Here is a 24,932-nt window from a genome sequence, read left to right as displayed (position 1 = left end):
TCCATTCACTTTGTCTATGAAAGAGTCATTCTATTCTTTCCAAGGACTCGTATTATTTTCAGACAGACTGTGCTTCTAAACAAAACTAATCAACTTCCTGTCCTTAATTCAGATTCCTCTCAATAAAGTGAGAAGAGCCTTATCAAGTAAAAAAAATGCTTGGTCAAGAGCAATCTCTCTTTTTCAAGTCTCATCAAAACTTGCAGGATTCCAGAAAGATGGACTGTCGGGGATTATCAATATAAAAAAACTGCACCATCACTGTACTTATGTAAGTACATCAGTACATTTTTCTTTCAGTTAGTGATTTCAGATAGACTTCTTGATCTTGGTTGATTATCTACAGTCTTTGAATCCAAAGTAAGTTTAAAATGTGTTTTAAATGCCATAAATTTAAATCAACATACTTCCTTTGCACATCTGAAAACAAAGAATTTACTCCTCCTCTGCTCTCAGAACGTAACCTACTTTTGGTAAGAACACTGCCTTCCATCTGCCACTTGCATCTTCTGCCAAAAGGATCAAATGCCCATAACCCACCTGCACCATTATGGTAATTTTTAGAAAACAGGCACCTCATTACTACAAAAATCTCCCACAATGAAAATCCACTAGGATCTAACAACAAATTAAGCACCTGAGTGCTTATCACTGGCTTTAGTTCTTACAATGACTGTCTTTGAATTGGTTACAATTTGCCACTGAGATTCCAGTATATGGAAATTTTTCATTTTTAAAAATAAAATCTGATGCCCAGCCAAAACTAGACAGAATTTCACTTTTACAGCAGTAATGCATTAGAAATATAGGATATAAATTTCACCACTATTGCTTCTTATGTTAGTCACACAGCTAATCCAAACAGGTCTGTATTTGACAGTACATTGTGTTGTGTCCTATTTTAATCCAAAATGCTTCAGATCCAAAAAGCATCAAGAAACACTTTAAGCATAATTCATATAAGCTTAATTCCTGCTTGCTTATCCAAGGTTCCACAATATTGACCAAAAATATATTTTTCCCAGAAGCAGCAAAGCAAAACACCCTTGTGAAATCTCAGCAAGCCCTCCACTCACTTCAATGGAACAGCAGCTTTGCTCCCTGACTTCACAGGCAAACCTACCCTCTTTCAAGCCAGGACAAAAAAAACAAGAGCATTAATAATTTCAAACAAGGCACTTGCCTAGCAACTATAAATTGGCTATTTAGGTGTGGTAACTGGAGAAAAATTGAGCTGAAAGAAAGCAGAACATGAGAAAAACTGGTTGGTTGTTTTTTCACTACCAGCTGTGTCAAGCTGAAGCATTCTCAAGGAAAAGCTACAATTAGGGGCAGAACAAAGACCACTGGTGATGATGTTCTGGGTAGAAGATACTCCATACCGTGCAGCCTTACCGACTTTGTAAGAGATAGGCTAAAGCTGCTTTGCATCCTTACTGAAAGGACCCAGGTATTAAAAGCACTAATATTTGTATTTCAAAATGAACATTCTTGGCAGACCTCATTAATATATACAAAGACAGTAAAATAATATGGACAGATGAACATGGCACTTAAAAACATGGTTTAGTGGTGGACGTGGCAGTGCTGGATTAACGGTTGGACTCGGTCTTAAAGGTCTTTTCCAACCTAAACAGCAGAATGATTTTCTCAACATGTACTGTAGAAAACCGGGTAGTGTAAAGACAGAGTCAAAGCAACAGGCCAACCACACCATCAGTTCCTGCACATTATATTGATTTCCTGTGTGCAAACCAATCACCAAGTTCACGGCTCATAACTAACTCTTCCCACCCGGGGCTGTTTCTGGCTAGAGCAGAGCACAGAGCGCCGTACCTCATGTGCAGGATGCCGATGAGGGTGGCGGCGAGGTCGGAGGACATCCTGCCCATGATGCAGCAGCGGCTGAGGCAGGCGAGCAGGCTGGCGGGCAGGCAGGGCAGGAAGTACACGAGCTGCACCAGGCGCCGCTGCGCCTCGGCCGGCAGCAGCACCAGCGTGCCCTCGAGCGGATCTGCGGCACACAACACATGGTCAGCACACACCCCAGCTGCACCGAGCAACTAACCCAGCTCCCCACTGACACGAGGATGTTATAAACAACATGAAAGAGGGGAAAAAATGGAGAAAAAAATAAGGCAATACTAGCCTAGAAAATAGGAGGCTAGGAGAAGAATATATTGCTCCCCAAAATTACTTTAAAAGAGGTTGCTGCCAGGTGAGGGTAAGTCAGCCTCTTCTTCCAGGTAACAAGTGACAGGATGAGAGGAAATTGACTTAAGTTGTACCAGGAGAGATTTTGATTGGATATTAGGAAAAATTTCTTCACTGAAAGGGTAGTCAGGCATTGGATCAAGCTGTCCAGGGAAGTGGTGGTATCACTATCCCCTGAAGTTTTCAAAAACATGTGGCTTCTGGGGGACACTGTTTAGTGGTGGACTTGGCAGTGCTGGGTTACCACTTGGACCTTAGAGGTCTTTTTCAACCCAAATGATTCTATGACACACAAAAACTAAAGTTTCCAGTCTTTTAGATTAAAGTCCTACTAACTTGAACTAAAGATCTCAATTCTTTTTACTCTCTAGCAAATGACACACATAGTTCATTTTAACCTTCAGGGGACTGAACTAATTTGCAACTCTGCCCCCCATTCAGTCTTTAGGTTCACCAAGGAACCTGCCTGCCAGGTGAGGGACAAACTTCCTCGTGCTGTAGTGTCAAAGTCTTACCGTATATTCGAGCAGCAGTGGCTTGTAAACTTTGCAACAATTCCTTGTTTGAACGAGAAGCAGCGGAATGAATGATATCAATGAGCTGATTGGAAAGCTCAGGGTTCCTCAAGCCAAGCAGAGCCAGTTGCTGAGGTAAGCCAGCCAACCAACGAGATAAAACTTTACTTCGACTTCTAAAGAAAGAGGGAAAAATCAGTTGCAGAAAAAGAAGATAAAACAACAGAAACCCACACAAACTTCTCTTCCCAGTCTTGACCAAGCTGCTTTTCTTTCTCCTTTCTAGCTCAAACTGAAACAACAGTATGGACTAATCCTGTCTTTCAGAGGCTACAATTTCTATGTCACCCTGGCTTATCAAATCAAGGATCATTTAGAAACCAAAAGCATTTCATCAGCTTATTAATAAAGTGCCGATCACAAGAAAAAAAGCTGCCAAGTGCAAATCAAGAAGTTCAAAGTAGGTCTTTAAAGATGTCAACAAGAGTAGCATGATGATGATACAGATTATTTCACTCTCAAAGACCTGTAAACCAAAAACTTTTCAAGGAAATTAAGTACCCATGACACAAGAGAGAAGGGTCTTGCATAGAGATGAACTGTTCAACAGCAGGAAAAGCCTGGAGAACAGACTGTTGAAGTGGGTGACTTGAAGGTGGGGTCAGAGGTCTCAAACCACTTGACATGGAAATAGTGGATGGGAATAAAACATTTGATTCATCTTCCACAGAAAGAAGCAGATGTTAGTATCAAATAGAAATATAAAATCCTGGAAAGAGCCAGGATTAAACAAGCAAAAGTAAGTTAGGTCTTGATACAGCTGAGCTTTGTCACTCCCTGCCAGAGGATGCTGCAGTTGCTCTTGATGTAGACTGGTCCAAGGAATGATGAGAAAAGCTCATGATACAGACACTTACTGACTCTTGCACACACGCACAGACACACACTACATATGCATATACACACAGTGCACAGTATGTGTGCAGTGATTAGGGGTAAAGAAAAACTAAAACTTCAACAGAAAACTTAAATTCTGAACCATGTAATAAACTAGTCAATCTGGGTTTTTTTCCCCACAAGACAGCCACAGACCAAAAGCTCCTACTTTATCCTTTGGATCAGACACACCTAAAAAATAAACATTCACAAAAAATTCTGAAAAATGCTCCAATGTGAATCCTGTTCCTCTTAGACCATTGTTGACAAGCTTCTGAGAAAAAAATATATTAAAAGAATGAGGAGAACAGTCAGAGGAGGGCTGAAGGAGCTACGACATCAAACTGAATGGAACAATATGAATGTCCAGGAGCTACTGAACAGCCCATATTTTGAAGAAATTAAAAAAACCCACTTGTTCCTAAAGGAAAGAAATGAAATACTGTAGTACACAAATACTATGTTGTCTTCAAATGTCATGTCAGACATAAGTGCAGTCATACTTTTTTGCAAAGAAGTTTTGAGATTTCGTTCATCTGTTACTAAAAAATGTCACAGATCAATGTAGAAGACTAAGAGGAACAGCAGCAAAACTACTGCTATTTGTGATGTCTAAAGATAGAAAGTTAGAGCTTTCCAGATGGTCATATGATCACATGAAACTGAATGAGATGCTCAAGACTTTCAGGTAAGTACAGAGAACAGTGGTTATGTAACCTCAGGGAAATTAATTAGTATGAAGATCTCTTCTTCACTCTGTGTGAAAAGAGGAGGAAAATGGGCTATTCCCAAGTGTTTTTCCCTGTCTTTCATATTCCCTGCACTTTTTATAATGTTCAGAGCATAGCACTAGATTATTTCTGGTTGTAGATCTAATTACACGTACTCAGGCATTACTACAATAGAAGATTTAACAAAGCAAATAAGTTGTAGAAGGGAACAATTTTTCCAAAACTTGACTGTGTTAGCAGATGCCACAACTTCTGAGAGACCAGAAGTTTGATTTTTTTAATGGCAGAAACATTCCCCAGAAAGTCAACTGTATCCTGGGCTGTATCAAAAGCAGTGTGCCAAAAGGTCGAGGGAGGGGATTCTGTTCCTCTAGTCTGCTCTGGTGAGATCCCACCTGGAGTCCTGCTTCCAGCTCAGGGTACCCAGAAATAAGTAGGACATGGAGCTATTGGAGCAAGTCCAATGAGGGCACAAAGACTGTCAGAGGTCTACAGCACCTCTCCTGCAAAGACAGGCCAAGAGAGCACCTGTTGCTCAGCCTGGAGAACAGAAGGTCTTCCCAGAGCCTTAGAGCTGTTTTACAGCACCTGAAGGGGAGTTGCAGCTCCTAAACAAGCCAGGACTGACACATACACATCAACACATGGTTTGTGTTTAAGGTTTTAATGTCTCGAACTAGATGACTTGGCTGAAAAATACATTATAGAAAAGTTAAGATTTGGAGACAATCTGAAAAACTGCTGCAACAGCATTATATAGAGAGAATAATCTCCTCTTACTGACTACATCTGAAGCAAGTCAGGTATCTAAAAGCAGCCCATGATCTAACAGACCCCACGACGAACCAGGAGCCCAGAAAGACAAGAACACTTTCTTAAACCCAGTCTCTTTGGAACCACAACCCCAAAACAACAGAGTATTTTTCTTGAAGAAAGTAAGTCAGAAAGGCTACATAGCCACTATCAGAACACCAACAAAGGCACTAAGTGACAAGCTCATGACCTCAGGCTGAAATGGAAATGCTCCATGGCTACAGCTGCATCATCTTGATACATCCACTGAGTGCCTCAGTCAGTAACAATAAGCTTGTAGCAGTGTACTTCAACCTAAAGTTTAAGTCATTAACATCTATTTAGTACTTATGCTAAGATAGACAATTAAGCTGGTACATCTGCATTTCACAGAGCACACAAACTTTCAAATTCCAGTGACACAGTGTCCAAACAGATTCAGAATGAAGTTTTATGACATCTACACGTAAATTCAGTATTCTCACTCCCAAAATAAATACACTATTTTGAAACTAAAAACAATACGCCCTTTTTTTTTTTTACCTGATTCTCTGTGTCCTCAGATCTTCTTTTTGGTAAACTCTGCTAAAAAATTTCAAAAGCAATGTACGAACTGGAAAGAGCAGATTCCTTTGCTGGTACAGTGTATATACTGCTTTTATCAAGGGTTCCGTTGCTACTGGGAGAAAAAAAAATCGGAAGTAATACATTTTTTAGTCTTCTGATTTTATACATGCACGCACACAGAGAACTGTGATCTTCATCTACAACTGTTTACACTGTAGTCCAGAGGGAAGTACCAAAACGTGTTGAAGTAACTTCTGGACTGACTTCTAAACCATTGAATCAACACTTCTTGTGCAGCTTGTGAAAGAAACAGGAAAGAAACAAGAAAAAAAAAAACAGAAAGAAATGCAAAAGAACAGAGACAACACGCAAGTGAAAACTTCCAAACGTCCTGAAGACAGGTTGAAAGGTAGCTGAAAAGCAATAAATTCCTGCTTTTCACAGCTATTTTCCAATCCTTTTTCCCTAGTGCAGTAACTTCAGACTAATATTCTCATTTACTTCTGCTCCCCAAAACCTCACTATCACAGTGCCTTCAGTTCTCTCTGCACTATCCCTTTCTCCCTGCCACACACTCACCGGCTCTCCCTGTCTCTGAACCAGCTGGCTCCAAGTTACACTTGCTAATTAACCAGAAAATAAATACCTCAAGAGGCTGCTGGCAAGACTGCAAGAACTGCTAACTCCCCTGCAACCTTTCCTGCCCTGAAGCTCTCATCAACCATGTGTTATCACCAGACTTAACACAATATTTGAAAGCTTTACCACTGTAACCAAATTGGATAAAATTAGCCAGCAAACACAGAACTTACTGTAATAGACTGAAAAAGAGACAAAACACTTCCTTTGGAAACCAGACTAAACCACCGGATGGAAAACTTAACAAAGCATGGAAAAATACCTGAATTCAGAGAAGACAAGCCTGGAAAGAATAGGAGAGCATGTGAAAACTTAAGCAATACATGAAAGGTATGAGACCTGACTCAGTTTGTCACAGAAGAGCTTGTGGTCCCAAGGAATTCAATTAAGGCATACTTAAGTAGCAGCAATCACTTCACTATCTTCATAAACCACAGACATCTGTCTTTTCATGCAGGTACACAGATCAGTCTTAGTAAGTTATGTGTGCAAAACCAGATAAATATTGTGTTCCACACTGAACAGAGCAGCTTCCACCCACAGAGACAGACAAGAATGCTCCTTTCTAAAAATTATTCTGGATCCAGTCAGGGGCCACTCTTCGTCTGTAAAACTCTTACTCAACTTCAAGTTACCATGTAAGGATTCTACTACATGCACACTACAAAAATCACTTGAAATGGCATGGTCACATGCCAACATGAAGCAGGAGCCATTTAGAAGTTAAAATCTAACATATTTTTCAACAGAAAAATAAAACCCATTCTAATATTTCATGTAACTAAGATATATATCATTGAATTATTTTCAATGCATCAGGAGTATCAGCTTACTCAATTCACGTATTCTTCAGGTGAAGATTCACCTTGGACAGCATTTTTTAAACAGAACACAGGCTTATTCTTAAATGAATAACAATTATAACTTTATGTAACTTATAGCTAACTGATGAACTGTTAACTGAAAAAATATAAAAATAAATAAGTATTCTAAGTGAGCAGAATTTTCATTTCCCTAAAACTCTGTGGCATGTTAAGTAAAATGGGTCCTAGTATTTGAATTGTTTCATGTGAACTGGACAAGTTTAAAAATGGAAGCAATTTTAAAAGGTACTTGTAAAAAGTAATACTTTAAAAGGCCCACATCATACAGATGTCCAAAACACAGCTGAAGAACTCATGAGGTTTTAAAATACTTCATTTTAACGGGCACATGTCAAGCTTCCTTCTGAAGTGACTGAGTGTGCTTTCTTTTGTTGCATGAAGAAAATTAAACAAAAACACAACTAGCAGGCAAGCTGCTGTTGACGTCATACCTGAGAAATTTAAGAAAGGAGCAGACTTCCTAACTACTGTGATGTCCCAAGTTTAATCTTAAGCAATGGAGATAAATCTTCAGACAACACAGCTACAAGCTCTTCTACATATTCACAGAAAAAAAGGGGATATTTGCATTTCACCCCAGCATAAATCTCTACTCAAAACAGGCAATCCAGGAAAATGGAACCATGCTTGTGCAAGATAATGCACAAGAGGTTCACTATGGTTTTATTTAATCTCTTTTTCATTAGCTCTTTTGGTTTTTCTATGTAAACTTCCCTTCTTTTGATTTCCATTGTGCTCTAAACTTTTTTTTTTTTACTGTAATGGCTCATTTTTCACTTTGCATTGTCTTCTAAATAACACATACCCTTCCAGGCTTTAATCTCAATGTCAAATTGTTTTCAACAAATCAAGAGTTAATTTTTTTCTATGTACCATCTTTGGCAGTCCCATCTGACACAACACAATTCAAAATTTCTAGAACGTTATCAGAAAACCAATCAAGGACAGAATGTTTTTCTTCCATAGAATCACATAATGATAAAAGTGGGAATGAATGACTCTGAGCTCATTTGAAACAGGATCAGTTAGATCTGGCTGCTCACAACTATGTCCAGATGGCTTCTGAGTACTTCAAAGAATGGAGATTCCACTATGACTATGGGCAACCTGTGTCTTGGTCATCTTTACAGTGAAAAGGGTGTTCCCCATGTTCAGACAGCATCTCCAGTGTTTCAGTTTGTGCCTGCTGATTGTCTTGCCACTGGACACCACTGAAAAGAGCCTGGCTCCCTCTTCTTTGCATCCCTCCTTTAAATATTTACATACATTGATGAGATGCTTCCCAAATCTTCTCATCTCCAACTGACTCAGCCTTTCCTCACAGGTGAGATGCTCCAGTCTTCAGCATCTTCACAGCCTTTGCTAGACTCTCTCCTTTATGTCCATGCCACTTTTCTACTGGGGAGTGCCAAACTGGAACACTGCTCCAGGAGTGGCCATACCAGTGCAGAGCAGAGGGGCAGGATTTACTCCCTCAACCTGCTGTCAACACTCCTAATACAGCCCAGGACCCCACTGGGCTTCTTTGTCACAAGGGCCCCTTTCTGGCTCCTCCTGGACCCCTGGTCCTTTACTGTCAAGCTGCTTCCACCGGGTTGTCTCCCAGCAGGTACAGGTACATGGGATTGTTCCTTTCCAGGTGCAGGGCTTTGCATTCTCCTTGTTGAACCATTCTCCCGTTGCTCCAGTATGTCAAGGCTGTATCTCCTCTACAGCTGGTAGATTAATTACAATCTGACACTTAGGTTTTTAGTACTGCACAAGGATTATCTTGAAGGGGCGAGATAAACCATTCACACAAACAAACAGACACAGCTTTGTGAGGTAACTAATTTCACACTGAACTTCTGCAGGACCAGCACAAAATTATTAAATTATTGACTATTTGGTAGAAGTTTAGCAAAGTTTAAAAAAAAAATCAATATTTCATTACAAAGAATAGCCTGAAGTATCTGATCTAACAGTCTAACAACTGCTTGGAAGCTATTGTCCTGAGTAGCAGCTCCTCTGCTTTAGCTCAGGTGGTGCAACAGGCTCTGACTTTGGATTATTACTTTTCTTCAACACAAAGCTAAATTTGAAGTGCAGATAGGAATGAGTAGTTATTATCTTTGTCACCAGGGACATGGGAATAGACAGAATCCCAATTAAAATGGATTTGGCAGGAAATATAACTAACTGCCAAAATGTATTTGAGGGACATTTGACATCTTTCATTTTACAACTCTAACAAGTGTATCTGTTGCTAAGGGCTTTTCTATAAGCTACCTGGATGTGGAATTCATTTCTATCACACTGGTGAAACATAAAAGACTGCTGTCACTTTTCTGGTTACTGATAAAGTCCTTTCTTGAAGTTCTATATATCCAAGGTCTCATTTGGAATACAACCAAGTAGCACTTGAAATGAAAGAAAAAAAGCAACTAAAATATTAGACTGCTCCTGCAGGTCATAACTGGAAATGTTTTCTCTCGGAAAAGAATTCAAATCAAACACCTCGGAAAATACTCAACAGCAGCTTCCATCAAAAGTACCTTTCATTTCAAATCACCACAGAACTAAAATGATCATCTGACAGTACTTGAGACAATCTATCAGCTGGGCTAATGACTTTAAATAAGGACTGGTACATTAAAGTATCATGCCCCTCTACAGCCTAGTTGTTACTTTTTCAATATAAAGCTAATATTCCATTTATATGAGTATCTTAAGAAGAAAAACCAGAAAACAGGTACAAATATATTCATACTTTGCATATCAACAGTATGAATCTAACAGTATTCCAAAAATAAAGTCTCCAATGCTACATGCAAGGCTATTACCATGAAATTTGTTCTACCTTGATGACAAAATACATTCTGATGTAACAACTGAAAATGTAAAGTGCAGCATTAAAATGCTAAAACAACTCAAAGCTTTGTCAGTGCATAATTTTGCTTTCTAGAAACTACTCATCTTACCCTTGTTTTGCTGTATTTGCATTAGTCTCCAAGTCACCCCGAGCAATCTGTTCACTTGCTTGCTATTCAACTTGCTGCCATCCTGAAGAGTGTCTGTCACAAATTTTCTTATCATGTCCAGCCAACCAGAGTCCGTCTGAAGTGTTGAAGCGCTTGCTAACGAAACCATTATGTCACACAAGGTTAAATTCAGTAAAAGATGGTCAATGTTGTTTGAGGATTTCATACAGTTCCTGTTGCTAAGAGGAGGAGGGGGGGAGAACAGAAAGATTTAAAAAAATTATTTTTGAAATAAAAATGGACACCAGCTGATACCCCTTGTACATACTCCAGCGTTCTTCATAGACTGCAAAGGTGCAGAATGATTTCAGAACAACTTTAGCATGAATTTAGTCTCACATCTGGGTGCTGAGAACAGAGACAAGTTACTACTGGCCTGTAGCAAAACAGAATTGGTGCATCTGTTTTGACAGCTCAGTAGTGAAGAAATGAGTATTTGGCTTCTGCTCCAGTATTGCTTTGCCCTACAGGACAGCCACAGTGTGCCCACCTCCCCTCCAAGCTGTCCTCACCCAGCCCCATAATACAACTAGAGAAGACTATATAGAGGTGAAAAGAATGTTTGAACTATGTTTAATGTAATTCAGCAGTCAGATGAAGAAAACATGCAGAAATATGAAACCAGTCAGCTTAAAACAATCACCATTTAGCAATATGCAAATTCCAGCTCATGAGTTGAATAAAATGCTTTTATTTCCCTAAGGCAGCACTTAATTTTCTATTGGATGCTATTCAGACAACTTCCTATACAATACTTTTATAAAGAACAACTAAAATGTCTCAATTTGAAGTAGTGCAACATTCCTATAAATGCATCTCCACAGATCTTCAAGAAATACACAGTAGAAAGTTTTCTTTTCCACCATTAAAATCTTAATATTTGATAAAGCACGTGAGTCACACATTGTCCCACTTCTCTTAAGAAAAGCTGGTACATGACATTGATTTTACTCTTACCTTTTGCATGGATCTTTCTTTTTGTGTTTTACTGTATCTTGTAAAGAATAAGGAAAATGACGCATGAAGTGGTGCTTGAAATCAACAAGGTAATTCATTCGAAGCCATAGTTCCTGTTAAGGAAAGCAGATGATAGACAGAAAACATAGTAGCAAATTAAATAAATCCAGACAATTATGTCCCAAAATTCAGTACTGGAATCAATGAAACTAGGAACTTTAGCTTCTGATTCCAAGTTGTTTATACATTTTTACTTTCAAGTGCTGTGCATGAAGGTGCACAAAATAAGGGAGGATAACAAGATGCTGTAAGTTAAGGTTGACCAACAACACGTTGCTAACTGAACCACTTTTATTTTTTTAGCACATATTTATGTGGATATATGCAATACTAATCTGAGTTACAGATCTGAATGAAAATACTTTTATATCAATTTATCAGGGTTCTTAAAATCAGAGTGGACTCTGTTTAACTTGCAATGAAAGTCCTGAGTTTTCCATTAAAACATATTCTGATACTTCTTTCACCTTTCCCTGTCATTGAGGTACTCGTGGCTGAAAGCCCACTGACAAAACATTTTCCCGTAGAGAGGCCACCCTTACAGAAAAATTATTTAGTATTTTAAAATAATTTTGCTTTGCAGGTTAGCACACAGTCACCATTCCACAAAGTGTCCAGCAAAACTCACCACTAAAAAAGCATGCATTGCTATCAAATTGATCAGGCAGGATAAGTTTTTCGATATTTGACTATTAAGAGCAGAGAATGGCCATTGAACTATTTCAAAGATCAATAGCTTTCCACCAAGCATATTCAGAGTGGTTTTCCACAGTAACTGTAATAAGCCACTTTGGCCTGTAAGCCCAAGGGCTATTAAAAGAGCAAAGCTTTCATTTTCAAACTGAGCCATTTGAACGCATTTTGATTATAATGGTTACTATAAAGACAAAACAAACCAGTAATCTAAAATGAAATTTACTCCACAAAAAACAAGTTGTACGAACCTCAGATTTTTTTCTCCCCACAAAAAACTTAAGGTCATAACCCAACTGTGTGTACCCAAACCAGCTCATATCTTGACAGAGGACCATGCCATTCACGTGGCCAAAACACAGGAACCCTATGGCTAAGGGCAGCAGTTCTCCAGAATCCTTCAGAAAAAGGCTAGGGACAGGAGGCTGCCACAGGAATCTACAAGGTCAAGTGCCTGCTTTTTGCCCACTTCCAAGAGGGCCTCTAGAAAAGATGAAGAAGGAAAAAGAGGAACAGTGTGCTTTGCTCAGACACACTGAATCCATCCCTCAAAGCCAGGTACGTTTGGTAACTTTGGTCTAATGTAATGATTCCACAAATGTTTTCCATTAATTACCCTATGTGTAGCTTTTCACTTAGCAAAGGGACCAACAGTCTTAAACACTGAGAGCTCTCAAGACATTTCTTCCAACTACTCAACAGCCAAATTTTCCGATTTGCAAATTTTTTGGAAAAGCAGCAAAGTTACCAAAAAAAGCAATTCAGTTATCTAAGTAAAATACAGAGAAATAAACCTGGGAAAAAAAAACCAAAAAAAACCCAAAAACTTTAGAGGGTACTTCCTAAAACCCTTTTTGATCCCATGTCTTACGATCCTACCGATCATGACACAGCAACACATATTGCACCAAGCAATTACAGAATCTCAGACCACCAGCATCTTCTACCTTTCCAAACATTTAGGGTTTGTTCATTCCCACCCACCCCCAAGAAATTTTTCAACACACAAAAACAAGGAAAAAACAACCCCATTCTACACTTGGTTCCAATTTATATTTTAGAGGTTATCTGGGAGACAAAATGCTCCTCTTCTCCATTACCATTTCCAGTTTCAAAACCTTTGTGCTGCAGTCAAGGAGGATTCCTGGAGATTATTTACTGAAATCACGGCTCAGTTCAACAGATTGTTTTCTATAGTAAGTGGCAACAAAATCCAGATTCAGAATCGACTCAACACCTAGGCTTTTTCTCTCTTAACAAAGCATCTTCAGTGCTTCAAATCACCAAACCACTAGTTTCTAATCAAAACAAAATGAACTGTCATCATTATGTCATGGATCATTTCTCCCTTACCATTTTGTATGTTTCATCATGTCGCTTTGTGAGTTTCCACAATAAATGTATTATGCTAAGAACTTGCTGCATAAGCTGCTGAGATTCTGATTCCAAAAGGTTTCCAAGAATGGGAGCTGATTGTGCAGGAGATGCTTCAATCCAGCACTCAATCAGTAATGGAATTATTATCTCAATGAAACCTTTTAAGTTTTCAGCCGAGGACAGGCCTTTTTCTGCACTGTCCATTACACTTGTCAGAGACCTAAACAACAAAAGCAAAAAAGCATAAAAAGGTAAAGATCACACCTTTTAAAACAAGATTACAGTAATACCACTTTCCTGTTTCTGAATAATAGGAAAAGTTATTTTTTTAAGACATTAAATATTTGCTGGCTTTCTTGCTAGATATTTCAGTATGGAAAAAAGGGATTTCAAACCATCTACAACAAACCTGCTCCCAAGTCTCCCTGCAAGTTTGTGTCCTTCTTTAACAACTTCTTAGGTTTCAGTATTTCTTTCCCCATTGTTACATGTAAAGTCTATGAAATGGAGAAATACAATATGCATTATCCTATCACCTTCAACCAGTGGGAAGGAATTAATTATATTCAGCACAACAAAATAACAAAAAACCCCTTTTAAGCTCATTAAAGCAAAATAACGAAGCTGACTACAAGGTGTTGTCAAATGCATGAGGTTTATTACAGTCAATAACCATCTCCAACTATAATAAACACAATGTTTTCCATATTAAATGTGGAAAAAAATGTTCCTGTAAAAATATACCTTTGGCTCCCACCTGATGTTTAGCTAATATGCTTTGAAAAGCAACTAAACAGAAAATTATCTGATAATGAAGTTTAAAAAATTCAAAAACTAAGTAACAGTTTAAATTAATATAACATCTGCCAGAAATCAAGAAAACCAACTCTTTTTCTCCCCCATTTAAAAACTACCTTGTCTCTGAAAGGATAATCAGCAGATATAACCCAACATTGCTACTGGATAAATTCAAGCAATTTGTACCCTATTTAAAAAGAGGATTCTTTAAAAGAACTAAAACATTGAATAAATCCTGTTGATTTTAACGAGTACAGATTCCTTTAAAAAAGGCAATTATCGTTTCAATCGATCACTTGTAAAACTGTTTTCCATTATGATTTTGTTTCCTAATTCATAGCAGGGAATTCCTATCGTAATTCTAATTTCCTAACATACATAAGATTAGCCCACTGAATCTCCAGCTGAACTCCCTTCTATTTTAGTGATGATCTCCAAGTCATTTTTCTTTACATATACACTCAAAATAGGAACTGAAAAACTTTCCTGAAAAACAGGACCTGCAGAAGTTTTGTTGACAAGTATTTTAATTTCATATTGAAGATGTAAAGCAGTTTTCCCTAGTCACTTCTAAATTATCCAATTAGTTATATCTTTTATTAGTTATATCCTTTAGCTACATGCTGTTACCATCATCTACAATACAAATAATAATAATTTTAGTCTGCAATTTCTCTCTAGTTGATATCAGTGTATCAAGAAAATTACTAAACCAAAACCCAGGTATTAATGACGTGTAAAAAGAACAGGGAAAAGGAATTAAAGTGTGAGACAAATACAAGCTATTTTCAATGAAGGCAAGATGGGGAAGAGAATTTAGATCTCTACCACAAAATAAAAGGGGTAAGTGGAAACATAACTGACCATAAGAAAAAAAAATTGCTTTACTTTTACTTACTACAATTATCAAACATATTAAAATTTTATTAAGCTTAGTTTAACTGCAGCAACCAATATATCCAATAAATATAATTTGGTTTATTTGCCTGTTTTTTTGCCTTATTTCCTTTCTGTAGTGCAGGCACAGCAGTAGACACCGGCTTCTTTCAGACTAGAAAGAGTTTAAGGTGAATGGTTCTATCTTAGACGTTTTAATTCTCAGCCATCTCAAATACAGCAGACAAATCCCATCTTTCAGTTACAATCACAATGAATTCTAAAGCCTGTTGATACCAAGGCTATAATCTCATTGAAAAAGTGAGGTTGTCCTGTAAATGCTATGCTGTGACAGGATAATGTTCTCAGATGGGAGTCTGAAATTTCAGTAATTGGCCGGAAAGTTCTGAAGTAGTAGTCTTTAGTAATTTCTTTTCTAAAAAATACCTGGTATTACAGCAGAACTCTGTAATTCCAGTAGTTTAGTTAAGGAATACAAAAATCTCCCAGTTAAAAAGTTAATAGTGCATGAAACCTGAGGAGCTGGTAATCCACACTGGAAGATTTCTACAGAAGTATAACACGCACACAATTATTTCAGTACTTTTCTGAAACAAGGAATGGGAAAATTAAGAATTAATGCCAAAAGGGGTACTCCTCCCAGCTGCTGAAAGCACTGGGGTAAGAATACTTAGCATAGCTTTCATATACCCCTGCACAAGAAGCCCCTATCTCTCAAGGTAAGATTCCTCCACATATTCAAGGTTAACAATAAAAGTGTAAAATGCATTTTAGGTGCCAGTAACAGATGATGACAAAGTATTATAGCAATCTGTCCAGCATTTATTTGATTAGTACAGTATCCTTAACAATATAGGTTCACTTGACTTGGGCAGGTTTGATGGCAATTGCACTGTCACATATCTGTTATCACTACTCTTGAGTGGTAGGGTGACTTTTAGAAACACTGCAAAGCATATTACCTTTATATCAGAATGAAATACTATTGAAGGGAGCTGCAAGATATTTGTGTACCCCTTAAGCTGTCATTTTTCTTTAAAATGCCAGTATTTTTATACAGCAGGACCAAACAAACAGAAATTGTGCAAATATCTGCCATTTGACAGTAAGAAGACAACAGAAATTCAGCTAAGGGAAGTAAAGGAAGCATAAAAGAAATAGAAAATAAGGAAATAACTTGCTGTTCTTTAAAACAGGAAAAGTCTTTGGAAGTTAAAGTTTTTATGGCTTGCAGTTTAAGCCAGGTTACTTGTCCTTCTTTTCCATGTGCACTGCCAAATGCAGCAAACACACAGCACACCAAGTGAATTGCATTCTCCATTTCTCTTTGATGCACATGTACATATTTATTGGCTACGCTTCATCTTCCATTTCAGTTTCTCAAGTCATTTTTGCTTTTCTCTGCAGCTTCATATTGAACTCTCTCAGCAGAATCTGAAGCTCAACTGCTTCTCTTCCAGTTAAAAAAAAAAAATTAAAAAAAAAATCACACGCCTTGGTACCACCACTTTGAGCTGTGAAGACTTTGTTTTTCCACACCTGAAATGAGTTTGATGCAAAAAGCAGCACAGTCAGCACATAATGCAGAGAATACATTCTAACAATTTTCTAGTATACTGCAATTTTTAACTTACACACAATAGGTAGATCTACCACACAACAGAAGATAACAAAGTCTTAAGATTTGCATCATTGAATCATCCAGCATTCCAAGCTCAGAACCTATCCTTTGTATTAAACAGTAATACTGCAAGCTGATTCAGAAAATCTCATTCCATAATCACTAGGTTATCATTGATATGTCAGCCCTGTCCAATGAGCTTGCAAGATTAAATAGACACAGGAACTTAAAAAATTTAGTATACTATTATGCTGTTTGGAAGAACAAAGTTGAAACTTACTTGCAGTATTAGTGACAAGACCTCCAATACACATACTGCAAATAATTACTTATGGTTTGGTCAACTCATTATCCTTAGCTAGTCATAGACTTGACTATTTGACTTTAAACACACACACACAGAGTATTGCACCTCTTATTAAAACTAATTTCTGTCCTTGCAGTAGTGGCCATAGCAGAGGCCTGAGAATGCCCATAAGAGGCAACAATCAGGATTTGAAGTGACAGAATTAAACACCTCGAGATTATTAGAAATTATTTCAGTGGCCAATACAAAAACCACCACCACAACTCTTCACTATTGGAACTTCATACATAGTCACTAAAACAAGCTGTACCCTTGTGAAAAACGAATACACCAAAAATATGCACAAATGCAATAAAATGAGAACATTTTAGTACCTTCAGTAGATGATCCTTCCCTTTCTATTCTTCTGTTCTGCTGCCATCAGCTTGCTTTGCCAATCTCGCCTTGGATTCTAGCCATGTTTCCTTCTATTCTTCTGGCTCCTCCTCATGCTTGCAAACATCTTTTTGTAAGTATTTATAAGCAGAAGCACATCACGATGTCCCACCAAAATCTAGCTCCTCAGAAAAGCGGAATCCAATTCAGGTGACACCAGATGTAAAGTTTATTTTCCTAGACCTTGGATACAATGCATCTTCAGCTATTACACGACCTGGTACATCATACACTGCCTATCACCCAAGGCACAATACAAGCATCCTCTGATACACAGTGGTCCACAACTGTGTGCTTCTGACTGAGAAGATGAACTCAATAGGACTGTTCTGTGCTCAGAACTGAACCCTTCTCCTGCCTCAAGGGGGCATCACTGGCATAGTTGGTGATGTTTAGTTGAGATTTTAGTTGCCAGCTAAAATTTACCTGCAGCAGATACTGCTGGTCATGACTGAACACTTATGTTGACAACCACTTTAAGGAGAAAAAGCTGACCTTCTTACTTAGCTTAATATGTTTCCTATACCTACTATAAGTAATATGCTACCTCCAAAGAGAAAGCCTAGGAGAGCAGGAATGGATGTCTCTCCCTGACAGAGATGGAAAACACCTGCCAATTCAGGTCAACCTGGGTATTTCAGAGAGAACACCTCTTCTTCTGTCCTTTATTCCTTAAAAGATATAAGACAGACATAGTAATGGAGGAGGCAGTGGGTTTAATAACCCTTTTTGCCACTGACTTCCTAGATGAATTTGGTATAACTGCTTTATACCTCTTATTTTGTCCTCTCTGGCAGTAAAACAAGGATTGTGGTTTTTCTTCAAATCACCTTGGTATCTACATGAAACAGAGCTGTGTAATAGCTAAATTGCTTCCATTTTTTTAAGTCACCATTCCAGTTCTCCTATCAGCAGGTATGTAACATCCATAGTAATGCATATAAGGATGCCAGTGTTCAAAAAGCACCATAAAAAAGGTGGGAGGTTCACCTCTAGTGGGTAAATCAGAGAGGAGAAGAGAAATCAAAACAGCTGTTTGTTTCTCCCTTAACTTCAGCTCACATCTGTTTGGAGTACTACTGAAACCCACACAAACCCTTCTGTGACTAAGCACACTACGCTTCCTTTCATATTCATCAGCATGTCTCAGCCGAGACATCTTTCATCCACAGTGAATATATAAACTGGTGAAGTGATTAAAATATCTAGAATTGGAAACTCAGCAGAACTCATACCACCAGACACATGTCATCCTGCTGTCCTTTTTAAAAGGAGCTACAGTCAAAGATAACACACTCCTAAGCTTATGATAGACTCCTGAAGGTAAAAGCACAAAATTTCAGTGAAATTCATTATCATAAACAAACTTACAGTTCACATAAAGAAATCTGCCTACTTGCCCCTAGGTCTGATAGATATCCTGCAAGAAGTTGTCAGTTTGCATTCCAAAAATATTCCAACAGAGCTGGTAATCCAAAATTATCATTAACAGCATAAAATAAAGACTGTATAATGGAAAGGTTCATGATATACACATAACACAGTTATCTCCTGAGTATATCTGTATTTTCAAGCCTCTGCAGTAAGACTACATATTACCCTAAGTGTCCTAAAATATGGCTAAGGGACAATCCCACAAAAAAATTAAATTGCAATGACACAGTTGACATTAATTCCCAAACTAGTTAACATTTTCTCACCTCAGTCTAAATGATGAGTTGATCTTTGGTCGTAAGCCACCACTTTCAAACAGTTGTATAGGTTGCTGATTATTTGCATGGAGCTTCCAACTAATACATATTGGGTTCCTCACAGAATGAGAGTTGTCCTTCTGCTCTTGAAGCCCTTCATCCTCTGTATCACTGGATCCATCCACCACTGCTTGGAGAAACTTCTTGAGCCTGGTAAGTACATTTAACCTCCACTGCTGAGAAGTTACTCTGCGATTTGGGTTAACAGAGAGCATCCACGAAAGTTTGTCCCTGCTTTTCAGTCTTTTTGAGAGTTGCTGGTGAGAAATAAGCTCTACAAAATTCTTCAACAATATAATGCTGCGGTCTGTAAGAAGAGCTGGGTATGCTTCCAATAAAACGTCCAAGACTTTCAATGAATCTTCCTGAATTCCCTCACTGATATGAGTCATGGCACTAGAGAGATGGGCACTTACCAAAGGAAAAAATGGAGCAATCTGTTCCGCTCTTATTTTTGAAGCCAAGAATTGCAGCAGGTGAACAGCCGCTCCTCTGACACTGGCATCTTTGTCTGTAAACACAGCTGCCACCTCACTTATTATACTGGAAAGGTGTGCATCAATTACAAAGGGATACTGAGACAGGAGTTCTTTGAGTCCAAGAAGTGCATTATGCTTAACCCCAGGACTATAGTGATGCATCTGTGAGAGCAGATCCTATAAGGAAACAAACATAGATACTTGCCATCATTATTATTTTAAGCTGTTCAAACTTCCCCCATGTATTTTCTGCACATTTTTCCTAAAGACTTAAAAATACATAATATTCTTACAATGTACTGTTCATAATAGCAAAATGGGTTTAGAATGAACATGGTATGCATTTTATAGCACAATGTCACAGTGAGGGAAGTTGCTGACAGCTCAATATGAGAATCAGCAAGCTTCGTTTATTGATTAGAGCCTCAGACATTTAAGCACAACACATAATAAGTTCATGCATATTCTGTAAGCTAATAAGTTTATTGGTTACTCTTATTTCTTCATTCTTTACAACTTACATCTCTTTTTTCTCATGCTCTGCTCTCGGCTACAGCATCTTTGTTATCATAATACAGCTATACTCAAGGCCACAGTGTCTTCACAGGTGCAGGGCCTCAGATTAGCTGGGTCTGGTACTTTTCTACTTCTCAGTTATCTAGAGCATGTCTACATGACCTTTGTCATATAACCAGTCTCTAACAGCACAACAATTACAAATAATCAAAATTCAGTGATAGGAAAAATAAGATATAATGACTTGTCCTACGGTCTCGTTCTAAAGTTCATGCACAGCCCTACTGACTCAACAGAGGGATGACCAAAGGAAAGTCCTCTCACTCTTGCTCTCAAAAGCAGAACTATGAAACCTCAGTCTGAATAGCTTTCCTCCATTTAAGCATAGAGCTGCAAGTCACAGAATATGACACAAAGGAAGTAAAAAAAAAATCCACCCCACAGAGAAATACAAGATTGTTTAAAAACGAGGCTGCATTCAGATAGCCTGCTGCATTTATTTATTTTTTATAAATGTTTTTTTCCCAAACTGCAGTAAACATAGTCAACCTATATAAAAGGCAAGCAATTTTTTGTTATTTCAGAATGTAATAACACAGTATACCTTTATGTTAAGTTTTCTATTTTGTGTAGGAAGCACTCCATCTTCTTTAAGCTGCTCAGGAATTTGTATGGCCTTTGTTTTGAAGGTAGTATCAGTTGCATTCTCTAGTTTAGGCTTTTTTTTCCCAACTTTTAATTTCACTTTCTGGAAATCCTCCTGACGTTTCCTTTTTTTAGTCATTCTGATTCTCTGCAAAAAGAGAATTTAATTTCATTAAATACAAAACAAAAGTAGTTTTTCCACCAAAGAGCAGCAACCTCCTAACAACAGCTACTGTTTTCATTCTTTTGTCTTTGCATAAATGAGTGTCCACTCCTGAGACAAGATGCTAGACTAAACAGACATGCAGACTGATTCCAGGCAGCTGCTCTACCAGTGTCCAGAAAGCATTCTGCTGCTCCTTTAGCCCTTTGCTTTGGGAACTACTTTATTAAAAAGCATTCAGATATCTGCATCTGCCACTGCTTTACCAAGAGTTAAGTTGCTGATTTGGTTTTGTTTTAAAAAGTTCCTGCCAACAAATCAACTTTTTACATACTCAGTTCTTGTCAAGCCAAGGAGCTCAGCAAACCATTCCCTTTCAAATGTACATTGCTCACCAAGTCCATCACTAACAGCACACAGCCTGCACATGTACAATCATAGGTTTAAACAGGCCTTCACAAATAAAAGGACACAAAACACCTAAGAAAAGTTACACTGAAAATATCAGTCTGTGCATTTAAATATAACTAAAAGTAGGGGGAAAGAAGAGGACAAATGGGCACCTACAGACAAAAAAAAAAAAAGGAAAACAAAGACATTTTTAATAAGGCATAAGAAATGAGAATCTGAGCCACTATACTTGTAAGCTGTACAAACATACTGGAATAGAGGTACAATAACCAAAACAAAAGCCCCATATGTTTCTAAATAGCTTTTTGCTTTTGTTCAACCTGTTTTGATACTGAAGCACACTTACTTCTACCAACTTAAAAAAAAAAATGAACACATTGAAAAGGCCCCAACAAACACTACACCACAGATTGCTTTATTTAATCTTCTCAAAAAACCTCAAACAAACCACCATCCACTTTCCCCACAAAAAAAAAAAAAAACCAAAACTGAATCAAGAAAAACCCAAGCCAAAACCCCCAACAATACAACTGACTAAACCCAGAAATTTCTAAATAACATATCCAAACAATGATTCTCTTCTGGATGTGATCATCATTCCTACAGCTGATATTCCCAATGGACTTCAAGCTGAACTTTGTGCTGTACTGGAGTATTTCATAGATACATCAACAGGATAATCATTAAAGAATGTTTTAAACAAACTGTCAATTTCTATTATTTTAAAACAATTTAAACAGCTGATTACACCAACATTTGACTACAAATTTATTTCTGCTTTTCACACACCAGGTTAAAAAATCATATGCAAGACCACTTTAACTGAAGTACAAATTTGGCGCTAGTAACCTATCAACTCAAAAGGCTTTTAAAAAACTGGGAGCCTGGTGCCAAAAGAAAAAGATCCTTTAGTGTCCAACTATAACAACCATGGCTTTATAAACGTTTGATTTTTACCATATGCATCTTTTTAGGAAAGAATTACAAGAATTTCACCACTTGATATATAGAAATAGCTAGAACTTTTGGTGTAGAAGTTATTTCCACTTACAAGGTTTGCTTTTACAAGAGTAGATGTCTGGCTCCCAATCAGTATAAAAACTTTGCAATACAGGTGTGCACACAACTGAACAGAGTCAATTCGGTTTTTTAAAAGGAAAAGGCTTGTAAAATATCCTTTCTCCTACTAAAAGCAGCACAGTTTACCTCACAATAAATATTGTGGGAATAACTGGTAATCTAAACCCATTCGTTTCCAAGCCATACCATGTCATAACAAAGGATAAAATCCTTACAAAATGTAAGTATGTAAGCACCACAGTGGCTACATAATAAGACATCAGGCAAAACTGTCTACAGCTCATGAAATTATGTAACTATTTCAATGAAACTTCTTGCTGAAACACTGCCTTTTTACACAAACTGCATTTTACGAGGAGAGACCATGGGAGCTGGGCCTGTTTAGTCTGGAGAAGACTGAGAGAGAATTTCATTATTGCATTTAAATTTCTCCAAGATGGGTGCCAAGAGGATGGTGCCAGAGTGTTTTCAGTGGTGCCCAGCAACAGCATGAGGAGCAATTGCCATACACCAAAACACAAGAAATTCCACCTCAACGTGAAAAAGAAATTCTTTACTTTAAGGATATAAGAGCACTGGAACAGGCTGCCCAGGAAGGTCTCTGGAGACAATCCAACCCACCTGGATGCATTCCTATGTCACCTGCTCTAGGTTATACTGCCTTGGCAGGCGGACTGGACTCCGCCTGCCAAGGCGGACTGATCTCCAGAAGCCCCTTCCAACCTTAACTAATCTGTGATTCTGTGCATTTTCACCTGGGTCTCCTCCAGCGAGACTGAGCTAAGTGCTAACAGTTAAGTGCTAACACGGTTTTACAACCCAAAACATTAGAACAACGTCCAATCGATGCAGGCTTCCTTAAACATAAAGCAGCATGCATCGTTTTCAGACACCACTTCTGATGTCACTCAGGCACCCTCATCTCAGACTCAGAAAAAATATTCGGTTACAGGTACGACCCGATGATCTCGGAGCTCTTTTCCAACCATATGATTCTGGTTTCACTCCCTCGCAGCTCTCAAGCGGCATCCTTCGGGAACCTCACAACCTTGCTCAGTCAGGAAAATCCTGAGAAACTCGAAGGCAATGCATACGCCCTAACCGACTCCTCCGATCTGATAAAGATTTCCCCCCGGGCGAGCTCTCTCCCGGCACAGCACAGCGATACTTACAGGCGATCACCTCCGCGCGGCTCCCGCGCCGACAGCGCATCCCCCGCCGCCGCCACCTGGACCGCACCGCACCGCACCGCACACCGCCCGACCCCGCGCCGCGCCCGCCGTACCCGAGCGCCGGAGCGGCCGCTCCTCCCGCGGGTCTAGGCCGTCACGCTGCCTTCCTCGCCGTCCCGGGACATCCTTCGTCTCGCTCCCCGAACGCCGCTTCCCTCCGCCCCGCTCCAGTCGCTCTACGAGGCGTTCAAATAAAGGCGCGTCAGTGCCGGCCCGGCGCCGGAGAGGCCGCGAGTTCGGCCCCCGGGAGCACCGGGCGAGGCGGGAGCGGCGGCGAGGAGAAGCCGCCGGGGGAGATGGGGCAGGGGCGGCGGGGCGCGGCGGAGCCGATGCCGCCGGTTTCCCCGGGAGCGGCACCCGGCCCGCGCCGCCGCGGTTCCCGCTTTTCCCGCCGCCTCCCTGGCGCAGGAACGTGAGGGGAGGGCGGGTCGCACAAAAGGCGGGCGGCCCTTGGCGCAGGGGCCGGGCGAGCGCGGCGGCCCCCGCGAGCAGGCACGGACCGAGAGGGACCGCGCCGGGCTCCGGATTCCAATCCTCCTCCTCGCCGGTCTCCTCCCGCCCCGGCCGCGCGCGGCCGCTCGGTCCCTCACTCACCAACCACGCGCGCGACAGCGCCAGCCCCGCTTCCGCCCCCGCCGAGCGCCTGCCCGGAAGCGGCCGCCCACGTGAGCAGCGCCGCCAGCGCCCGCCCCGCGCGCCAGGGGGACGCGCGCTTCCGCCGCGGCAGCGCGCGCTGGCGCCCCCTGCAGGCAGGGCGGCCCCGGGGGTCCCGGTGGTGTCCCCGGCCCGGCGGGAACGCAGCGCCAAGACTTCGGCTTCGTGCGGGATAGAGCTCTGCTTGTGTGCGTCTTCCTCGAGAGGGGAAGAGGAGGGGCAGGCACCGATCGCTTCTCTGTGGTGACCAGTGGGCAGGACCCGAGGGAATGGCCTGAAGTTGTGTCAGGGGAGGTTTGGGTTGGAGGTAAGAAAAAGGCTCTTCACGCCAAGGGCGGCTGGGCACTGGAACAGGATCCCCAGGGAAGTGATCACAGCACCAAGCCTGAGTTCAAGGTTTGTTTGTACAAGGCTCTCAAGCACATGGTGAGACTTTTAGGGCATCCTGTGCAGGATATACCCCTGGCTGGGAGCTGAACGCGGTGATTTCTGTGGGTCCCTTCCACCTTGGTTTATTCTGTGGTTCTGTGAAGATGTACTCCCTTCCCCTGAAGCATA

The 24,932-nt window shown here is 39.9% G+C and overlaps 1 protein-coding gene across 3 annotated transcripts in view; it reads right to left on the bottom strand.

Annotated features, from left to right (window-relative positions):
- The window catches only part of TEX10 (testis expressed 10), a 55,392-nt gene extending 30,999 nt beyond the window's left edge, over positions 1-24,393 (bottom strand). Inside the window, exons 1-10 of one of the 3 annotated variants that reach the window (XM_018907978.3) lie at positions 24,315-24,393; positions 23,661-23,896; positions 20,794-20,982; positions 19,144-19,850; positions 13,362-13,605; positions 11,256-11,368; positions 10,239-10,477; positions 5,732-5,867; positions 2,730-2,905; positions 1,837-2,014 (exon numbers count right to left, since the gene is read on the bottom strand). In XM_018907978.3, coding sequence (XP_018763523.2) covers positions 1,837-2,014; positions 2,730-2,905; positions 5,732-5,867; positions 10,239-10,477; positions 11,256-11,368; positions 13,362-13,605; positions 19,144-19,850; positions 20,794-20,973 — 1,973 coding nt within the window. In that variant the 5' untranslated portion in view covers positions 20,974-20,982; positions 23,661-23,896; positions 24,315-24,393. The remainder of the gene's footprint in view (positions 1-1,836; positions 2,015-2,729; positions 2,906-5,731; positions 5,868-10,238; positions 10,478-11,255; positions 11,369-13,361; positions 13,606-19,143; positions 19,851-20,793; positions 20,983-23,660; positions 23,897-24,314) is intronic. The other 2 variants (XM_009101376.3, XM_030237371.2) reach the window with 2 other exon arrangements.
- Positions 24,394-24,932: the final 539 nt, after the last annotated feature.

This window comes from Serinus canaria, chromosome 2, assembly GCF_022539315.1.
Source record: "Serinus canaria isolate serCan28SL12 chromosome 2, serCan2020, whole genome shotgun sequence".
Classification (NCBI taxonomy): Eukaryota; Metazoa; Chordata; class Aves; order Passeriformes; family Fringillidae; genus Serinus; species Serinus canaria.
This window is presented reverse-complemented; position numbering and strand designations above follow the sequence as displayed.